Genomic DNA, 15,764 nt, shown 5'->3' with positions numbered 1-15,764 from the left:
CTACTAGTCTTTCATCTAAATCATTTTTCCTGGACACTGCATACTGGGAAGGGGTCTTGAAGTCACTGAGGCAAGGAGGGCCCCTTTAACACCAAACGCAAAGCATTCTGTAGAGCATTAAAAGACGAATTCTTAACAGAGGTGAGGCATTTCTGAGCGTCTAAAAAAGTAGCAGAGGCCAGAAGGTCATTTCTCTACGAATTTTGGAGGAGAGACTTTAAGGCCAACTCCGCCCCCCCCCCCGGGCCCCCCCCCCCCCCCGCCACCAAACCAGCGGCAGCCTCCATTTCTCAGCCCCCATGCCTTACCTGCCACTGCTGATTCCTCGGGGCTGGTTCCTGGAGGCTTCTCTCCCTGACCATGGTGCAGAAGGAGCACCGATAAGAGCCAGACTGCCAGGCTGGGGGTCACATCCATGGCTGAAGGCTACGCGGCCGGTAAGGGGAGCTTGGACGCCCTCTCCTTCTGCATTCGGCCTAGCCCGGCCCTCAGCCCACGCCGCTGCTCCCGCTCTCAGCCTCCCAAGGCACCTCCGCAGCCCCAAGCTGGGCAGGAAGAGGGCAAGAGGGTGAAAGTCAAGTATTGGGGTTCCTCGTACCCTAAGCCCGCAGATGATCCCCTGCTAGCTCCGGGCACGCCTCAAAGTCCTGGGGCTTCGCAGCTTCCCCTCGAGTCCCAGAACACTGTCAAGTGTGTCTGTCCTGCCAGCGGCCGCTATCGGTAAAGGTCAGGCTCTCCGAGCCGGGGGTGAGGGTATCCAGAGCCAGGCCCCCGTCTCGGTCAGCCTAATTCTGCCCGCAGCGAGCGGCAGCGACCGCCTGGGCGCTCCAACTCCTCGCAGCTGCTTTACAACCCCCTCCCCCCTCCCAGAGCACTTGCCGCTTCCGGAGAGTTTAAGGAGGGAGGGAGGGAGCCTGTGGAGGCCGTGTCAGCCGCGTCGCCGCCCGCAACAACCGCCCCCCACCTCCCCACCTGGAAGGCCACGGGGTTCACACGCTAGCAAGCTTAATGCAGCGCCAGGGGACTAGAAAATGCGGGATAAGAGGAACCACTGCTCTCGACGGACCCTAGCCCCCAAAGAGATTCCAGGATGCTCTCCTGGCCAGAAGGGACGGGATCCAAAGTTCAGGGTGTTCGATCCCTGAGACCGGTCCTGGCTCAACCCTCCCAAGGAACGCACTGACCTACGGGCCAAGCTGGTCAGAGAACTGGACTAAGTGCCCCACCACCACCACCACGTATGTCTGGCTTGGCGCCCACCACGAAGGGCAGCAGCAGCCTCAGCTGCAGCCCGCCCCGAGCTTTTTGTACAGTCCCAGCCCCTTCAGCCCCGCTGAGCACAGCACTGACCGGCCCGGCCCTGGACAGGGTAGGTAGTCTAGGGCAGAACAGCTCCCGGATCCCAAAGCCCTCCCCAAATTGAGCGCAGGCCGGGCGGGGGAGAGGGGGCGGAGGAGAAGGAACTGGAGCCCCGCCCCCTCCTACAGGGCCGGCCTATCCCGGATGACCTAGCATACAAGCACCGCCCCTTGTCCACCTAACCGAGCCACTCTCCCCGGATAACCCTGCTGTGGCCAGCTTCCTCCTGGGTAGCCCCCAGTACTGCAGGCCTCCACTGGGACAGGCCTTTTCTGGGTTGCTACGGTTGTACCCCAGTCCAGGCCCCGGTCGCTCCTTCCTTGTACTAGAGCTCTAAGTCCTTACTCTACCAGGGGATACTTCAGAAATCCCTCTACCCTACCACCACCACCCACACACAGTGGTCTCTTCCCCCTTGCGCCGGCTCCGCACAACGAGCCGTTCCAGGAGCCCTCCCCTTCCCCCACAGTGAATGGGCTCTCCCGCGATAACCACCTCGCCGTGGGGCGGGAAACCGAGAGTTTGCTTCAGCCGATGACCCCGCCCCCACGGGGCCCAGGAAATTGAATATGACAGGATGGGACCGGGACTAGGACCTCTTCCTCCCTCCCCGATACCGTGTAGGCCACCACCCAGATGGCAGAGGCGACAACGGTCCGGCCCAGCGCGCTACCGCCGCGCGCTCCCGCCTGCCCGCCGGCCGGTTTCTCAAAGCCTCGCCCACTCCTCCGCACTCCGTAACCAATGAGAGCACGCTTCCTCTTCACGACCGGCCTCGGGGATCCACCCACCGTCGGAGCTTCCTAACCAATCAGATCTCACCTCGTTCTCACGGCGGCGCCTTGAGCCAGCGCCCGCTAGTGGACACGTGGAGGAGCTTCAGGGCCAGGCACGTGCCTGAGCTTGTAATGGGGTTCAGCTAAAGACAATCCTTTGAATATTATTATCGAGGTTTTCTAGGGTAAATATTGCCAGTTGCTAAAGGGGAAAAGTATCTTTTCCCTATTGGAGAGGACATGGGAATTTTTAATTTTATTCCAGATGTGGTAGGCTGAATTCTGCTATGAGCCAACCATCTGCTTTCTCTTTTCTGATGTGCTCCCCCTTGTCAGTCAATAAGCATTTATTAAGAGCTTACTATTTTGTCAGGTACACAGGTAAACGCTGAGGAGGCAAAGAAAGATAAAAACAATAATGATGGAGGCCTCGTGGTCAGACACTTGCCATCTTTCTGGGGCAGACGGAACAACATGAGGCCAGGGTGAGACAATATCCCATTCATGCCTTCAAAGAGCATTTTCTTTTTTAAAGCAATCAGGGTTAAGTAACTTGCTCAAGGTTACACAGCCAGGTGTTTCTGGGTGGGTGCTAAGTGTCTGAGCCCGAATTCGATCCCCAGGTCATCCCCACACTGGAGCTGGTGCTCTTACTCGCTGTTCTACCTGGCTACCCCCAAAGAGCATTTTTTAAACACCTACACAGTGCAAGGCCTGGTACTAGTCTCAGTGATACAAAGACTTGCCTCAGAATAAAACTGGCCAAGTCCTGAGTAACTTACAGATAAGAAAACATTGGAGAGAATTGTCTACGGTAAAGTGGGGCCTGGGACAGATAACAGTTTAATAAGTCATGCTTCCTGCCCTCTGTCTTGCAATCTAGTAAAAGGAGAGTAAAATGGAGAGAATGACACCTGAGCCGCCTTCCTTATTGGGCAATTGTGAAGAGCAAAAGGAAGTAATAGATAGGAAAATGCTTTGAAAACTGATAAAACTAAAATTCTTTGTTATAGAGGAAATCCAGATGATATCAATAAAATATTTTTAAAATATTAAAAGAAAAACTGATAAAGCACTTCACAGATATGAAGGGATATTATGATTACCAACCAGTTCTAATGCTGAAGGGTATAGATGTAATATTCCATTAAACAAACATTCATTTACTAAGTTCCCACTACATTCAAGGCACTGGTTTAGGTGCTAGGAAGACAAAGACAAACTTGAAGCAGCTCCTGCCCTTGAGGAGCTTACATTCTTCTAGTGGACAGGACATAAATGGGGATAGTGGAAGCAGCAGTTGTAGTTTAATAGAGTACACTGGCTTTAGAGAGTCATCGGAGCCAGGTTTAAATTCTGGCTTCCTCTACTGAAATTGAGGTCAGCTTTCCTACTAACTATATGTCCTTGAGGAAAGTCCCTTTGCTCTCTGTAGTCCAGTTTCCTCATCCACAAAATGGGGCTAATCACGCACTCCTTTCCTCACAGAACTATTGTGAAGAAAGTACTACAGAAATAGAAGTTATTATTAAGGCTTAGGGATCACCCACAATATTGAATCTTCAGAGATTTTGATGTGGGACTAACACCATGGTCTGCCTGTCTAACTACTTGCCACAGTTTTGTACAACAGACATTTAAATTTTTTTTCATGCAGTTTGCTAGATTAAGCTCTTCTGAATATCCTTGGCTCTCACCGAGGAGGCTCTAGTATTCTGGGACTTTAAGGACACAGTGTTAACCAAAAACAGGAACAGTTGTAGAAATGCACCATCCATAGAGGATCCCTCTTCCATTTGGACTCTTCACAAGTGATCTACCATGAGACTATGAAACCTCTTTAACCAAGACACATGTACCCATTTTATGCTTTCCTGATTATAATAATGATGATAATAACAACTACTTATTATAAATGAGAAAATATAAAAGTGCTTTCTAAATCTTAAAGTATTATACAAATGCTGGCTATTAATAATTGCAAAAGTTAGCTTTCTATAGTGCTTTAAGGTCTGAAAAACCCTTTATAAGTATTATCTCATTTGATATTTATAATTATGAGATTGTTGGACAGTTTTCTCTATGGCAGGAATCTTGTATGCCCATAATATAGCTAGGCTACCACATATTAGCAATGGTGACTTCTATGCAAGAAGTTACATGATAACAGGAATGGATCTATCATTTCAATGGTATGAAGAGCTCCAGGTGAGGAAATTCCTTCTAGTAATGCAGACTGACAATTTGTAGTTTTAGGCTTACCTAGAAAATTGAGAGGTTAGTGACTTGCCCAGAGTTTGACAAGGCAGTATGGGTCAGGGGCAGAACTTGAACCCAGATCCTTCTGGCCTCTAGGACGTTCTTTATCCACTACACCATGCTGTGTAGTGAACATCATACAGGAAATATGGGTTCAGAAAAGGAGATTCTCTTGTCCTGTAACAAAAGTGAGAGAGATAACAGATGGACAATCTGAGTGCTGCAGAGGAACCTACAGAATATTAAAAGAATTCAAAACAGTTCTTCAGTTATTGAGGGTTTAAGGGAGCATGAGGACAAGAATCCCACAAAGGAGAACTCAGAGAGGGGTCCAGATCTGCACTAATGGAGTGATCGTCCAAAATGAGAGCACAGATCCATTAAATGATTGAAGCCTAGGTTTATAGGGAGAATCGGAAAGCTGCCATCCTGAGGACTGCTTCCACTCTCCAACTATAGTGCATGTGATGCCCCCTGGTGCCCAAAGCAGCAGCTTGCATCTGTGACTGAGCTGGAAAAAGAATGAGGTCTGTAGTCTCCTTACCGTTATCTCCAGTTACACCTTACTCCTTATTCCGTCATAGAATCACATCCTGCGCCATCCCCAGTCTTGCCTTTTGTCTTCACGAGATTTCAGTGATTCTGAAGGAGACTTTGCGCAGCTCTGCCTCACTTAAATCCAATTCAAGAGCAAGTCAACACATCCTTGTGATGTCATTGGTCCTCTTCGAGAATGAAGGATGAAGAGCAACAATCACAGAATTCATAGAATCATAGGATTTAGAACTGGAAAGGACCTTAGCTGCCACACAGTAAAAATATCCTCATTTTAAGATGTGAGAAAGAGTAAGATGACTGTTAAACAGGCTATGACACAGGTGGATGAGCAGTCGATGGAATCCATCCAATTAGTATTTGTGTCTTGAACAGGTACTGCAGATTGATAATCAGTTTAGCTTAGTTTAACTTGGCTGGAGATAGGAGGAAAGGCAAGCAAAATGAACTTGGGCCTAATCTTCATGGCAAGAGTTTATGGCCTCTACCAGATTTCTATCTTTTTACCAATCCCTCTGCCTCCAGGCAAAGGCCCTTCCCTTATGCTTCAGGGTAGAAGACAGGAAAGACAGCATAGTTCAGTCAAATAATCTGGGGATTTGAACTGAGAGGACCTGAATTCAGGTCATCTGTGCCAATTCCTACTGTCTTGACCTTGGGCAACTTAGCCTGTCTGGACTTCAGTTTTTTCCTCTGTAAAAAGAGAGGTTTGTGTGATTCGAGGCATCTGATAGTGACACATGGTGCCCACTTCCAGACGAGACTCAAAATGCAGAATAAGACATATGTTTTTGGGCATGGTCAATGTAGGAATCTGTTTTGTTTGACTACACATATTTGTAACAAGGATATTTTGTTTTGTTTAGTTTTCCAGTTTGGAAGAAAGAGAAAATACATACTTGTAAATTGAAAATGAAAAAAAAGAAAGGATTGGATCAGATGATTTATTGGGTCCCTTAAAGCTTTAAATCTATTAACCTATGATCCTAAGTCACCTTTTCAGGCCTAAGCTCCCTCATCCTTTAAAATGAAAAAATTTTATTAGATGGTCTGTGAGGTTCCTTTTAGTTCTAAATCCTATCATTCTATGAACCAAAATTCTCAATCTCCCTTGCTTATCCCTTCCAATGTCAATATCATGGAGGAAATTCTCCCTTGGGCATAACTCCAATACTTCCTGTTAAAGACTGAGTCAACTCCGGATCAAAGTAAGTCATACTGGATCACAGAAAAAGCTTTCCTATGTCCCTGTCTTCTTCCTACTCATCTTCTAACAAGGAATTTCAATCAGGGAAGGAAGTACTGACCTGAGCAGGGAGAAGGTAGATTTTTCATTCACTTCCAAGGTTCCAGGATATCAGCATCACCCCCCTTCAAGTTGCTTTTCCACAAGAGACAGTGTCCAAAGCGTCTTTTTTTATTTATTCCTCTAAGACTTAGTACAGGACTCTCCATACATAATAGTTACTTAATAAACATTTGCTGGATGAACAAGGTTACTAAGTGGCTCTCTTCTATGGGATTTCCCTCTTCCCCTGGATCCCAGCTTCTTTGGAATGTCCTTCTCTATATTTATCCCTATCTTGCCAAGCTTTGAGGACCAAGTCTAGTCTCACCACATCCAGGAAGCCTTCCTTGCCTACTGCAGCTAATAGTGACCTCTTTCTTCTCTAATAATAGTAGATCACTCTTACATAGATCAATCACCAAGCACTTTTGCATTTATCATGTCACTTAATCCTCACTTCTTTCTTTCTTGGAAAAAAATTTAATTCAGTGGACATTAATTAAAGAGCTTCTACATGGAAAGTCCTAGGCTCAGCTCAGGGGATATATATGTATATATATATATATGGAAATATATTATATATATATAAATATATACTTACATATAATATATATTTATATATATATATATATAAAAGGAAAAAATGACTTCTATATAAGAAGCTTGGTTTTTTTCAACTTTTTTTATGGACCCCATCTTTGGCAGTCTGATGAATTCTGTGAACTTTTCAGAATATGTTTTTAAAAGCATAAAATAAAATACATGGGATTATAAATGAAGCCAAATATATCAAAATATAGTTATCAAAACATTTTTAAAGTATGTTCACAGACTTCAGGTAAAGAACCCCTATAGTTATCTCATTTTATCCTCAATAATTCTGGGACATAGGTGCCATTATTATCCACATTGTACAAATGAGGAAACTGAGGCAAACAGAAGTTAAGTGATTTGCCAACACCATACAGTTAATATGTGGTCTGAAGTCACATCTAAACTCAGGTTTTCTGACTCCAGGCCTAGAGCTCTATCCATTGAATTATCTGGATTCCCAAAGGGAGTATAAGACAAATATGAAAGTTTCATACAATACAAAGTAGAATAAAGGCAAATGAGGAATCACTTTCAGGTGATTTAATTAAAAAACATGTATTAAGTGCCTACTATGTGCCCACTGTTATGCACCAGAAATACAAACACAAAAGTGAAACAACCTGTACACTTATGAAGCTTGCAGTCTAATGATAGAGATAATATACAAAGGGGAGTGATAGCCAGAGAAAGGAGATTTTGTCTGAGAAGTCACAAAAAGGTTGACTAGAGATATAGGGCCCTTTGAGCATAGTTCCAAATAAGCACTGGCATTTAATAGACCATGTCATTGTAAGAAGAAGAGAGAGGTAGTATGTGAGAGTGACAAAGGTGATATGAGGCACAGAGTGCTGAACCAATCACGGACTTATCTTCTCCAAGCTAAATATTCACATTCAACAAACATGGAAGTCCCAATGCAAAATAACTGTCAAGAGACTCAACAGCTACAGATTAGTGAGCTTCTCCATGCCTGAACAGTTTATAGCTGACCTGGAAGGAAAGCTGAATGGGCACACAGTTAGCAACAGCAGAGCAGAAAAAGAGAGGGCAGCTTTCAGATACTTAGTATACAATACCACATTTGTGAATCTGGGCCAGAACACTTGCAAACATCAACACTGGTTTGATGAAAATAATAGTGAAATTCAGAAGATGCTAAATGAAAAATAATAATTTCACAGGGTTTACCAGAAGGACAGTTCATCAGTCTCTAAAAAGATAGCATTTAGTTCCATCAAAAGTAAAGTGTAAGACAAGTTTAGAGAGATTCCGGATTCTTGGCTCAGTGATTCAGTTTTATACTGATAGCAACAATCAAAAGTGCTTCTATGAAGCCCTGAAGCCAACCAAAGATCTCTGATGTATCTCAACTACTCAACATTGATAGAGTCACATTGATCATGGAGAGATGGGCTGAACACTTCCATAGTGTTCTCAACAGACCATCATCAACCAATGCTGAAGTCATTGACCATATACCTGAGGTTGAAGTTAATCCCTCTCCAGCCAACTGTCCAACTGAAGAAGAGGTATTGAATGCCATTAGGCTCCTCTTGTCTGGCAAAGTACTTGGTGCTCATTCCATCCCAGCAGAGATCTCCAAGGCTCCACTCCAAGGTCCACTGCTCATACAAAAGCTGACTGATTAAAATCTTCTAGCTTTATGGTAAGAGGAAAATATCCCCCTAGGAGATCAAGTATGCCTCCATTGTCCATCTCTATAAAGGAAAAGGAAACAGGTTGTCTTGTGACAATCACAGCTGGCACTCAGTCACTGCTGACAAGATTCTTCCCAGAGTCTTACTATCAGCTGTGCTGGTAGATGATCATCTACCCAAGAGTCAGTGTGGCTTCAGAAAGGGCTGAGGAACAGTCCTCACAGTGTTTGCTGCCTGACAACTCCAGGAGAAATGACAGGAGGTCTTTACACAACATTCATCAACCTGACCATGGCCTTTGATACTATCAGTTGTGAGGGCTTCTGGAAGATCATGTCAAGATTTGGTTGCCCAGAGAAGTTCATCAGTACTGTACTCCAGTTTCATGATGGTATGCTTACACTGGTTCTGGATAAAGGACAATGCTTTCATGTTTTCCCAGTCACCAATGGAGTGAAGCATGGCTGTGTGCTTGCTCTCATACATGATGTTTTCAGCAATGTTGTCAGATGCTTCAACAAAAATGGCATCAAGGCCCATCAATTGGGGAATGGCTGAACAAGTTGTAGTATATGAATGTAATGGAATACTATTGTGCTATATAAGAAATGATGAGCAAGTAGATTTCAGAAAAGCCTGGAAAGACTTATATGAACTGATGCTGAGTGAAGTGAGCAGAACTAGGAGAACATTGTACACAATACAGTTGTGCAATGATAATCTATGATAGACTTAGCTCTTCTCGGCAATATAAATAATCCAAGACAATTCCAAAAGACTCACAATGGAAACTGCTATCCACATCTGGAGAAAGAACTATGGAATCTGAATGCAGATCAAAGCATATTATTTTTACCTTTTTGTTTTTTGTTTTTTCTTTCTTGTGGTTTTTCCTTTTGGTCTGATTCTTCTTTCATAACATGACTAATATGGAACTCTGATTAATATGATTGTACATGTATAACCTATATCAGATTGTTTGCTGTCTTGGGGAAGGAGGACAAGAGGTTGGGATAAGAGATTTGGGAGTCACTTACGATCTTATAACCTTGGCCAAGTTAATTAACTTCTATGGATCTCAACTTCCTCATCTGTATCATTAGAGGGCTGTACTAAAAGACCTCTAGGATCCCTTCTAGTTCTATATCTATAAGCCTATGAGTCGTCAGCAAGGAGGCAATGATTGAAGAAAAGGGGATGGGTGAGATTGCCAAGACTGAGAATATAGAATGAGAAGATAAAGTCAAGAATAGTCTTGTTCGGGCAACTAGGTGGCGCAGTGAACAGAGCACTGTCCCTTGGAGTCAGAAGGACCTGAATTCAAATGTGGCCTCAGACACTTAACACTTACTAGCTGTGTGATCTTGGGCAAGTCATTTAACCCAACCCCAACCCCAATTGCCCTGCCTTTCCCCCTCCAAAAAGACAAAAAAAGCTTAAAAAGAATCTTGTTGAACACAATTGAAGGTAGGAGGAAAAACAGCAGGGGAACTGCTAAAAGTTACTAAGATGAAAGAATCAGAGAAGTAACAACCTAAAGGATCCAAAACTATTATGATAGGCTAGAGCATTGTACTGAATCTGACAAGATCAAATTCAATAAGAATAAATGTAAATTTTTACACTTGGGTCCCCAAAATATCAACTTTACTAGTATAAAATAGGGGAGGCAAGGATAGATAGTAGTTGTTCTGAAAAAAGATACTGGAGGTTTTAGTGGCCTACCAACCCAATAAGTTTCAGCAATGTAATGTGGCAGCCACAAAAGCTTATGTGGTCTTGGACCACATTAAGAGAGACAGAGCTTTCAGAAATAGGGAAGGACAGTAACACTATACTCTGGCCTCGTCAGAAATCAACTTGAGTATTTGTTCAGTTCTGTATACCATCATTTAAAATGGACATCAAAAATCTGGAGAGTGCATGGAAGAGGCCAACCAGAATGGTGAAGGGAGGTAATATGAAGACTGGTTGAAGGAACTGGGCATATTTAACCTAAAGGAGAAAATACTCAACAGGCAACCCTCCCCATCCTTGACTGCCTTATCCTGAGGTGTAGAGAATGGATGGGCTGGAGTAACCTTGGCAACGCCAGAGTGCTGAGATTCAGCCTTTGCCAATTTACCAGCGAGAAAATTCCAAGCACCCAGTGGGGAAGCCTACCCCCCCACACACACACACACAAAGAGAGAGAAAAGGGAAAGAGAGAAGGAAGGCAAAGTGAGATTTTTGTTGTTTTTCTTTTGGAATTCAGTTTCCCCAACCTCAAGCTAAATTGTAAACATCTGAAGGCCTTAACACATTAGGTGCTGAGGCACCACTTTCATGCCTTTGGGCACTAAGCCAATCAGGTGCTGAATTTTGGAGCATGTGGACTCTCTGGGCTGAGCCAATCAGCTGCCAAGTAAAACCTTATATAAACTGGAAGATTGCTATGGCCTCAGGGCTTGTTCCTGAGAACTTTTGATTTCCTGAACAAGATACCAGGTGACCTTTGTTACGGGGCCTCCAGCTATGAATGTGAACCCAGAGGAAGAAAATGAACATTGAGCATTGAGCTTCTTCTAGTGTGAAGAAGAAAATGAGTGAGGGTGGAGCATTGAGAAGGCTAGTGGCAGCAGCGACAGAGACTGGCTAAAGGAGCCTCTAGGTTGTGAAAGTGAATTGAGCTAAAGGTCGGGAAGGAGGCTTAGCTTAAACCCATTTTAAGGCCTGTTATCAAGGTGCATCTGGGCTTTGAAAGTGAATTGAGATGGTGGATGGTGGTGATGGTAATGTGTGTAAATATTGTTGCCCTGTTAAGCTTTTCCCAGAGACAGAAGCTAGCCGCAGGAGCCCCTAGAGTCTGCTATCAGACTGGAGCAGGGAAAGCTTAGAGTGGAGCAGTCCCTTCCCTGTGAACTGAAATAAGGAGCAGCAGCAGAGAGCTGCCTGCATCAGGATCCATGTAGGAGCTGGAAGCAGTTGGCCCACAGCCCTGCAGGAAAAGGAGGAGCCACAGGGCAGAATTAAAAGTCAAGATGAAAACTTTGTAGCAAGGCAAGCACAGTGAGAGAGTGGGAGGTGGGAGGTGGGAGCCTGTAACAACAGCTTGGAAAGGACACCGCCCCCCCCCCTATAAGAATTTAGACACTGTATTTTGATTGAGCGAACTGTAACCTACTAGGACCTACGAGTGGAGTGTGTGGCATTTTCTGGTACCCCTTAAGGATGTGTTGTGCTAGGAAAGACCCTGGTCTGGGACCCCCTGATTAAACAAGCATTTTGGGGCATGCTATAAAACATACTGAATACAATGAAATATGCTGTGTGCTATGTTACGTCCTGACTGTTGTGTTATATTATATACTGGATGATACATTTTGTTTAAGACCATGTGACCACCTTAGAAATAAGTTATGTTGTTATGAATTGTTATGCTTTAGTTTATTTAATAAGGTTTAGTTTTTTAATAAATAGAGTATTCATTATGCCTTTCAATTAGACCCTTAAAATCATTCATAGAGGCCCTCAGGTGTGCTGTGTTGATTGGTGTTACACTGGGCTGGGCCAAACTGGGTGCTTTTAACTTTATCTGAATCAGTGTAATGCCAGCTTCTAAGAGACCAACAAACAAGTGGACTCAGAGTGGCATAAGAGTCCTAGGATCTCTCTCTGACAGGCAACCCCGGACTAGGAAGTGTTGGGGGGAGTGGCTGTCTGTGATCTTCTTCCCTCCTTTCAGTCCCCAAGAGACTAGTGACCACACCCTGTTTCCTAGAGGTTTCTCCCCACAGAGTGGGAAAAGGGGGAATGAATGGGATGTCTCCTCCTAGAGCAGAGCCAGTCTATCTGAAAGGATGGCAGAAGGCATTTTTTTTCCAATACTTGCCTAAGATTCCTGACAAATGGTCATCAATATCCTGCTAGGAGAGCCCCCCTCTCCCCTAGGCCCCTGGAGCCCACTATCCTGTAAAGTCACCCATCATCTTCCTTTGGTACAGGTTAGTTTGTTAGGAAGGTTTTCCTTGATGTCAAGCTAAAAATCAAGAGGTAGCATGTCAGATAGAAAATCAGACATTGAAGCCAGGAAGGCCTAGGTTTCAGTCCTGTGTCTGATCCAACCTGACTTTGTGACCCTGGACAAGTCACTTGACCTCTCACTGAGACAGGTGGGAATCTGCCCTTGTGGAGGAACTCTCCTCAACTGGATGGGCTTTCCCTCTCTGCCAGTGACATCACAGGTCCAGTCCCAATCACCCGGCCACAAGGCTATTGATTTCCTCCTAAGTACCATCTAGGTTAACTGCCACCAGGTGAGCAATGGTGCCTGGGCTGCTTACCTAACCCCAGAGGGTATAGTCTGGCAGCAGCTCATTCCACTTGCTGCCCTAGTGGCTAGCTAGAAAATAACAGCCAGTTTTATACTCCATAGCAAAAGCAGAAGAGGAGATAAAAAGATCCCCTGTACCTCAACCCCAGCCTCCAGCCCACTCCTGACCCCCATTTCAGCTGATTGTAGCAGGTTAGCATTACCAGAACCCAAAGTGGTGGTACCCAAGAAAACCAGCTTCATCAGCATTGTTTAAGTGATTACTGTATACAAGACACTGACTGCTGATCATCTGGGCCTTCCATCTCCAAGCATGTTAGTGATAGGACCTTTGGGATCAGCCAGATAGAGGGAGGAGGCCAGCTTTGCCCAAGGTCATAAATAGCTACTTAGGGGAAGAGCTGGGCGTTGAACTCAAGTCTCCCAAGTCTCAGTCCAGTGCTCTCTTGCCTTTCTTCTAATGTAGCCCTAACCATACTTATTTTTCTTTGCTATTTAAAATACCACACCTTGGATTTTGCTGGCTTTTTTGTAGAATGAGGAAGAATGAGGACAGGGGAGAGGACATAGCTGTTAATCTAATTAGTTACTGTTTTTAAGCCTATCTCTCTTGTACCTATAAATACTGTACAGTAGATAGATAATATATGCATATATAATATTGTATAAATCTATATATGTATACACATGTATTTGGGAGGGGACAGTGGCGTGAGATACTTGGGACAAGCAGGTATGGGGACCACAAAGATCCTTCACCTGGCAAATAAAGTATTCATGAGCGAGAGAGAGAGAAAATAGGCATCCTAGAGAAGTCATGGTTTCCTCCTTGGAGGTCTTGAAGCAGACACTGGACAACCACTTAGGCATATTATAATGAGGATTCTTTTCATGTATGAGTTGGATTAGATGGCTACTGGGTCCCTTTCTGAGATTCTGTTGTAAAGATGGGGGATTGAAATCACCCTCCCCCCCCCCAGTTCTGATACTTTTATTAAGTGAGGACCCATGGAGAAGTGTTGACTCAGTAATCAGAGAGGTGAACTAAGTATGAACAAGGCTTGAACAACTCAAATATTTCTTTTTTAAATTTTTTATTTATTTACTTTTAGTTTGCAACATTCAGTTCCACAATCCCTTGAGTTCCAAAATTTTCCCCCTCCTTGTCCTCCCCCATGGTGATATGCAACCTATATAGGTTCTACAGATAGCTGTTAAACATTATTTAATATATTTATTTAATATATTTAATATATGATTTAACAATCATGTTAAACATTAGTCAAGTGAACATCTCAAATATTGCAACTAGGTTTGACAGGAAGTCTGTTCATATTAACTGAAATTTGTTCATACCCTGAAGTTGAATCCATAGAATAACAGATCAGTTCAGAACCCAGAGAACCAAACTTCTAGCAGTGAAGATAATCTGGAATCTGGAAGTGGAGAAAAACCTCTGGGCAAGACACAGAGAAAGAACTGATTGGGGTAAGGGTAGAAGAGAATGCCTTAGTCTTTGACCTTGGTCTTTTCCTTCCCACCCATCCCCACTCCTTGTCCAGAGGAGGACCTTGTGCACTTCAGAGGACCATTTTTTTTTTTTTTTACTTTTCACCAGCATACAAGAATTGTCCTTGGGACAGCAACAGCTGGTAGCACTGTTCACACTGAGCCAAAGATATACTGGATGCAGTGATGAAAAATAGATTGACTAGTGGAATAACTGGATGTGTCACAGATTTTTTTAACTGAAGAGAGGAGCTCTGTTTGTATCTATTATACCACTGAAGTAAATATCAGTTTCTAAAATGAATTAAAGTCTGCTTGACTGATATCAGCTGATAATCATGGGGAAAACATATGCTCTAGGGGGCTTCTAAGCTATAGTGCTAAAAAAAAAAAAAAGACATCCTCCAAACTCTGAGAATTAACCACAGGGCCCATAGGGATATAATAGCTGCCCTCTGGGGACTGGGTCTGTCAGTTCTAGTAGGGGCTGGCAGAAAAACTCTACAGTACATGCTAACACTGGGAAGAAGAGAAGGAGTCACATCAGGGAAGTCAAAGAAAAAAAGGGCATCTGGAAAGCAGGGGATGGCAAGAGTGTCAGATGTTACAGAAAGGTCAAAGAGAATGAGAACTGAGAAAAGACTACTGGATTTGGCAACTAAGAAGAGACTGGTGAACTTAGAGAGAGCGGTTTCAAAAGAATAGTTGGGACAGGAGGCCACAAAGCACAGAGTTGGGGAATGAGTGGGAAGTGAACAAATGGAGACTACTTTCTCTGAGGGAACAGAGATATAACACCATAGCTTGAGGAGACAACAGGATCAAGGTGATGATTTTTTTAAAAACAGGGATAACTTAAGTAGATTTATATGGGGGGGAGGGGGGACCCCCAAGTGGTAAGAGAATGCTGAAATGACACATGGAACAAGATCCCAGGAGAAGAAAGGAATCACCATACAGGCCTCAAGTAGAGGAATCAGTCAAAGAGAAGTGCCACTTTATTGTCCAAGATTAGAGAGAAGCAGGAAAGGTATGAGTGAAAACAAAGAGTTTTTGAGGTGTAGAAGAGGGGAAAAAAGGGAGCTCATGATTAATGGACTGAGTTCTCAGAAAATGAAATATTCATAAAGCACTTTGCAAACCTTATAGCACTAGATAAATACTAGTTATTAAAGTAGGAAGTGAAATCTTTGCTGAGAGAAGGTGGGGGAAAGGAGATGATGCTTTAGGAAAGAGAACATTTAAAAGAACTACCTTATGAATTGTTAGAGGAAGTCAATCAAAAATGAATAGGACTTCTGGGAAGCAATGAAGACCCAGGTAAGGTTAAAGAACATGACTTTGTAGCAGAGCCTGTCAGCACAAAATCATGACTTGTTACAGTAGTGTTTGGCAGGGAATGAGAAGGGCAGAAACTGCTAAAGGAGAAGCTAATGAGGGATTGGAAGGAGGAA

General features: G+C 43.9%; 1 protein-coding gene across 6 annotated transcripts in view; it reads right to left on the bottom strand.

Moving 5' to 3' along the window:
- STIM1 (stromal interaction molecule 1) overlaps positions 1 to 1,454 on the bottom strand; it is a 252,570-nt gene extending 251,116 nt beyond the window's left edge. For 5 of the 6 annotated variants that reach the window (XM_069064739.1, XM_069064736.1, XM_069064737.1 and 2 more), the window contains exon 1: positions 309 to 1,344. In XM_069064739.1, coding sequence (XP_068920840.1) covers positions 309 to 417 — 109 coding nt within the window. In that variant the 5' untranslated portion in view covers positions 418 to 1,344. The other variant, XM_069064734.1, reaches the window with a different exon arrangement.
- Positions 1,455 to 15,764: the final 14,310 nt, after the last annotated feature.

Source organism: Petaurus breviceps, unplaced genomic scaffold, assembly GCF_028583685.1.
Source record: "Petaurus breviceps papuanus isolate PSGF00001 unplaced genomic scaffold, PetGlider_PUasm1.0 90639, whole genome shotgun sequence".
Lineage (NCBI taxonomy): Eukaryota > Metazoa > Chordata > Mammalia > Diprotodontia > Petauridae > Petaurus > Petaurus breviceps.
Note: the sequence above shows the minus strand (reverse complement) of the source record. Positions and strands in the feature narration are given on the sequence as shown.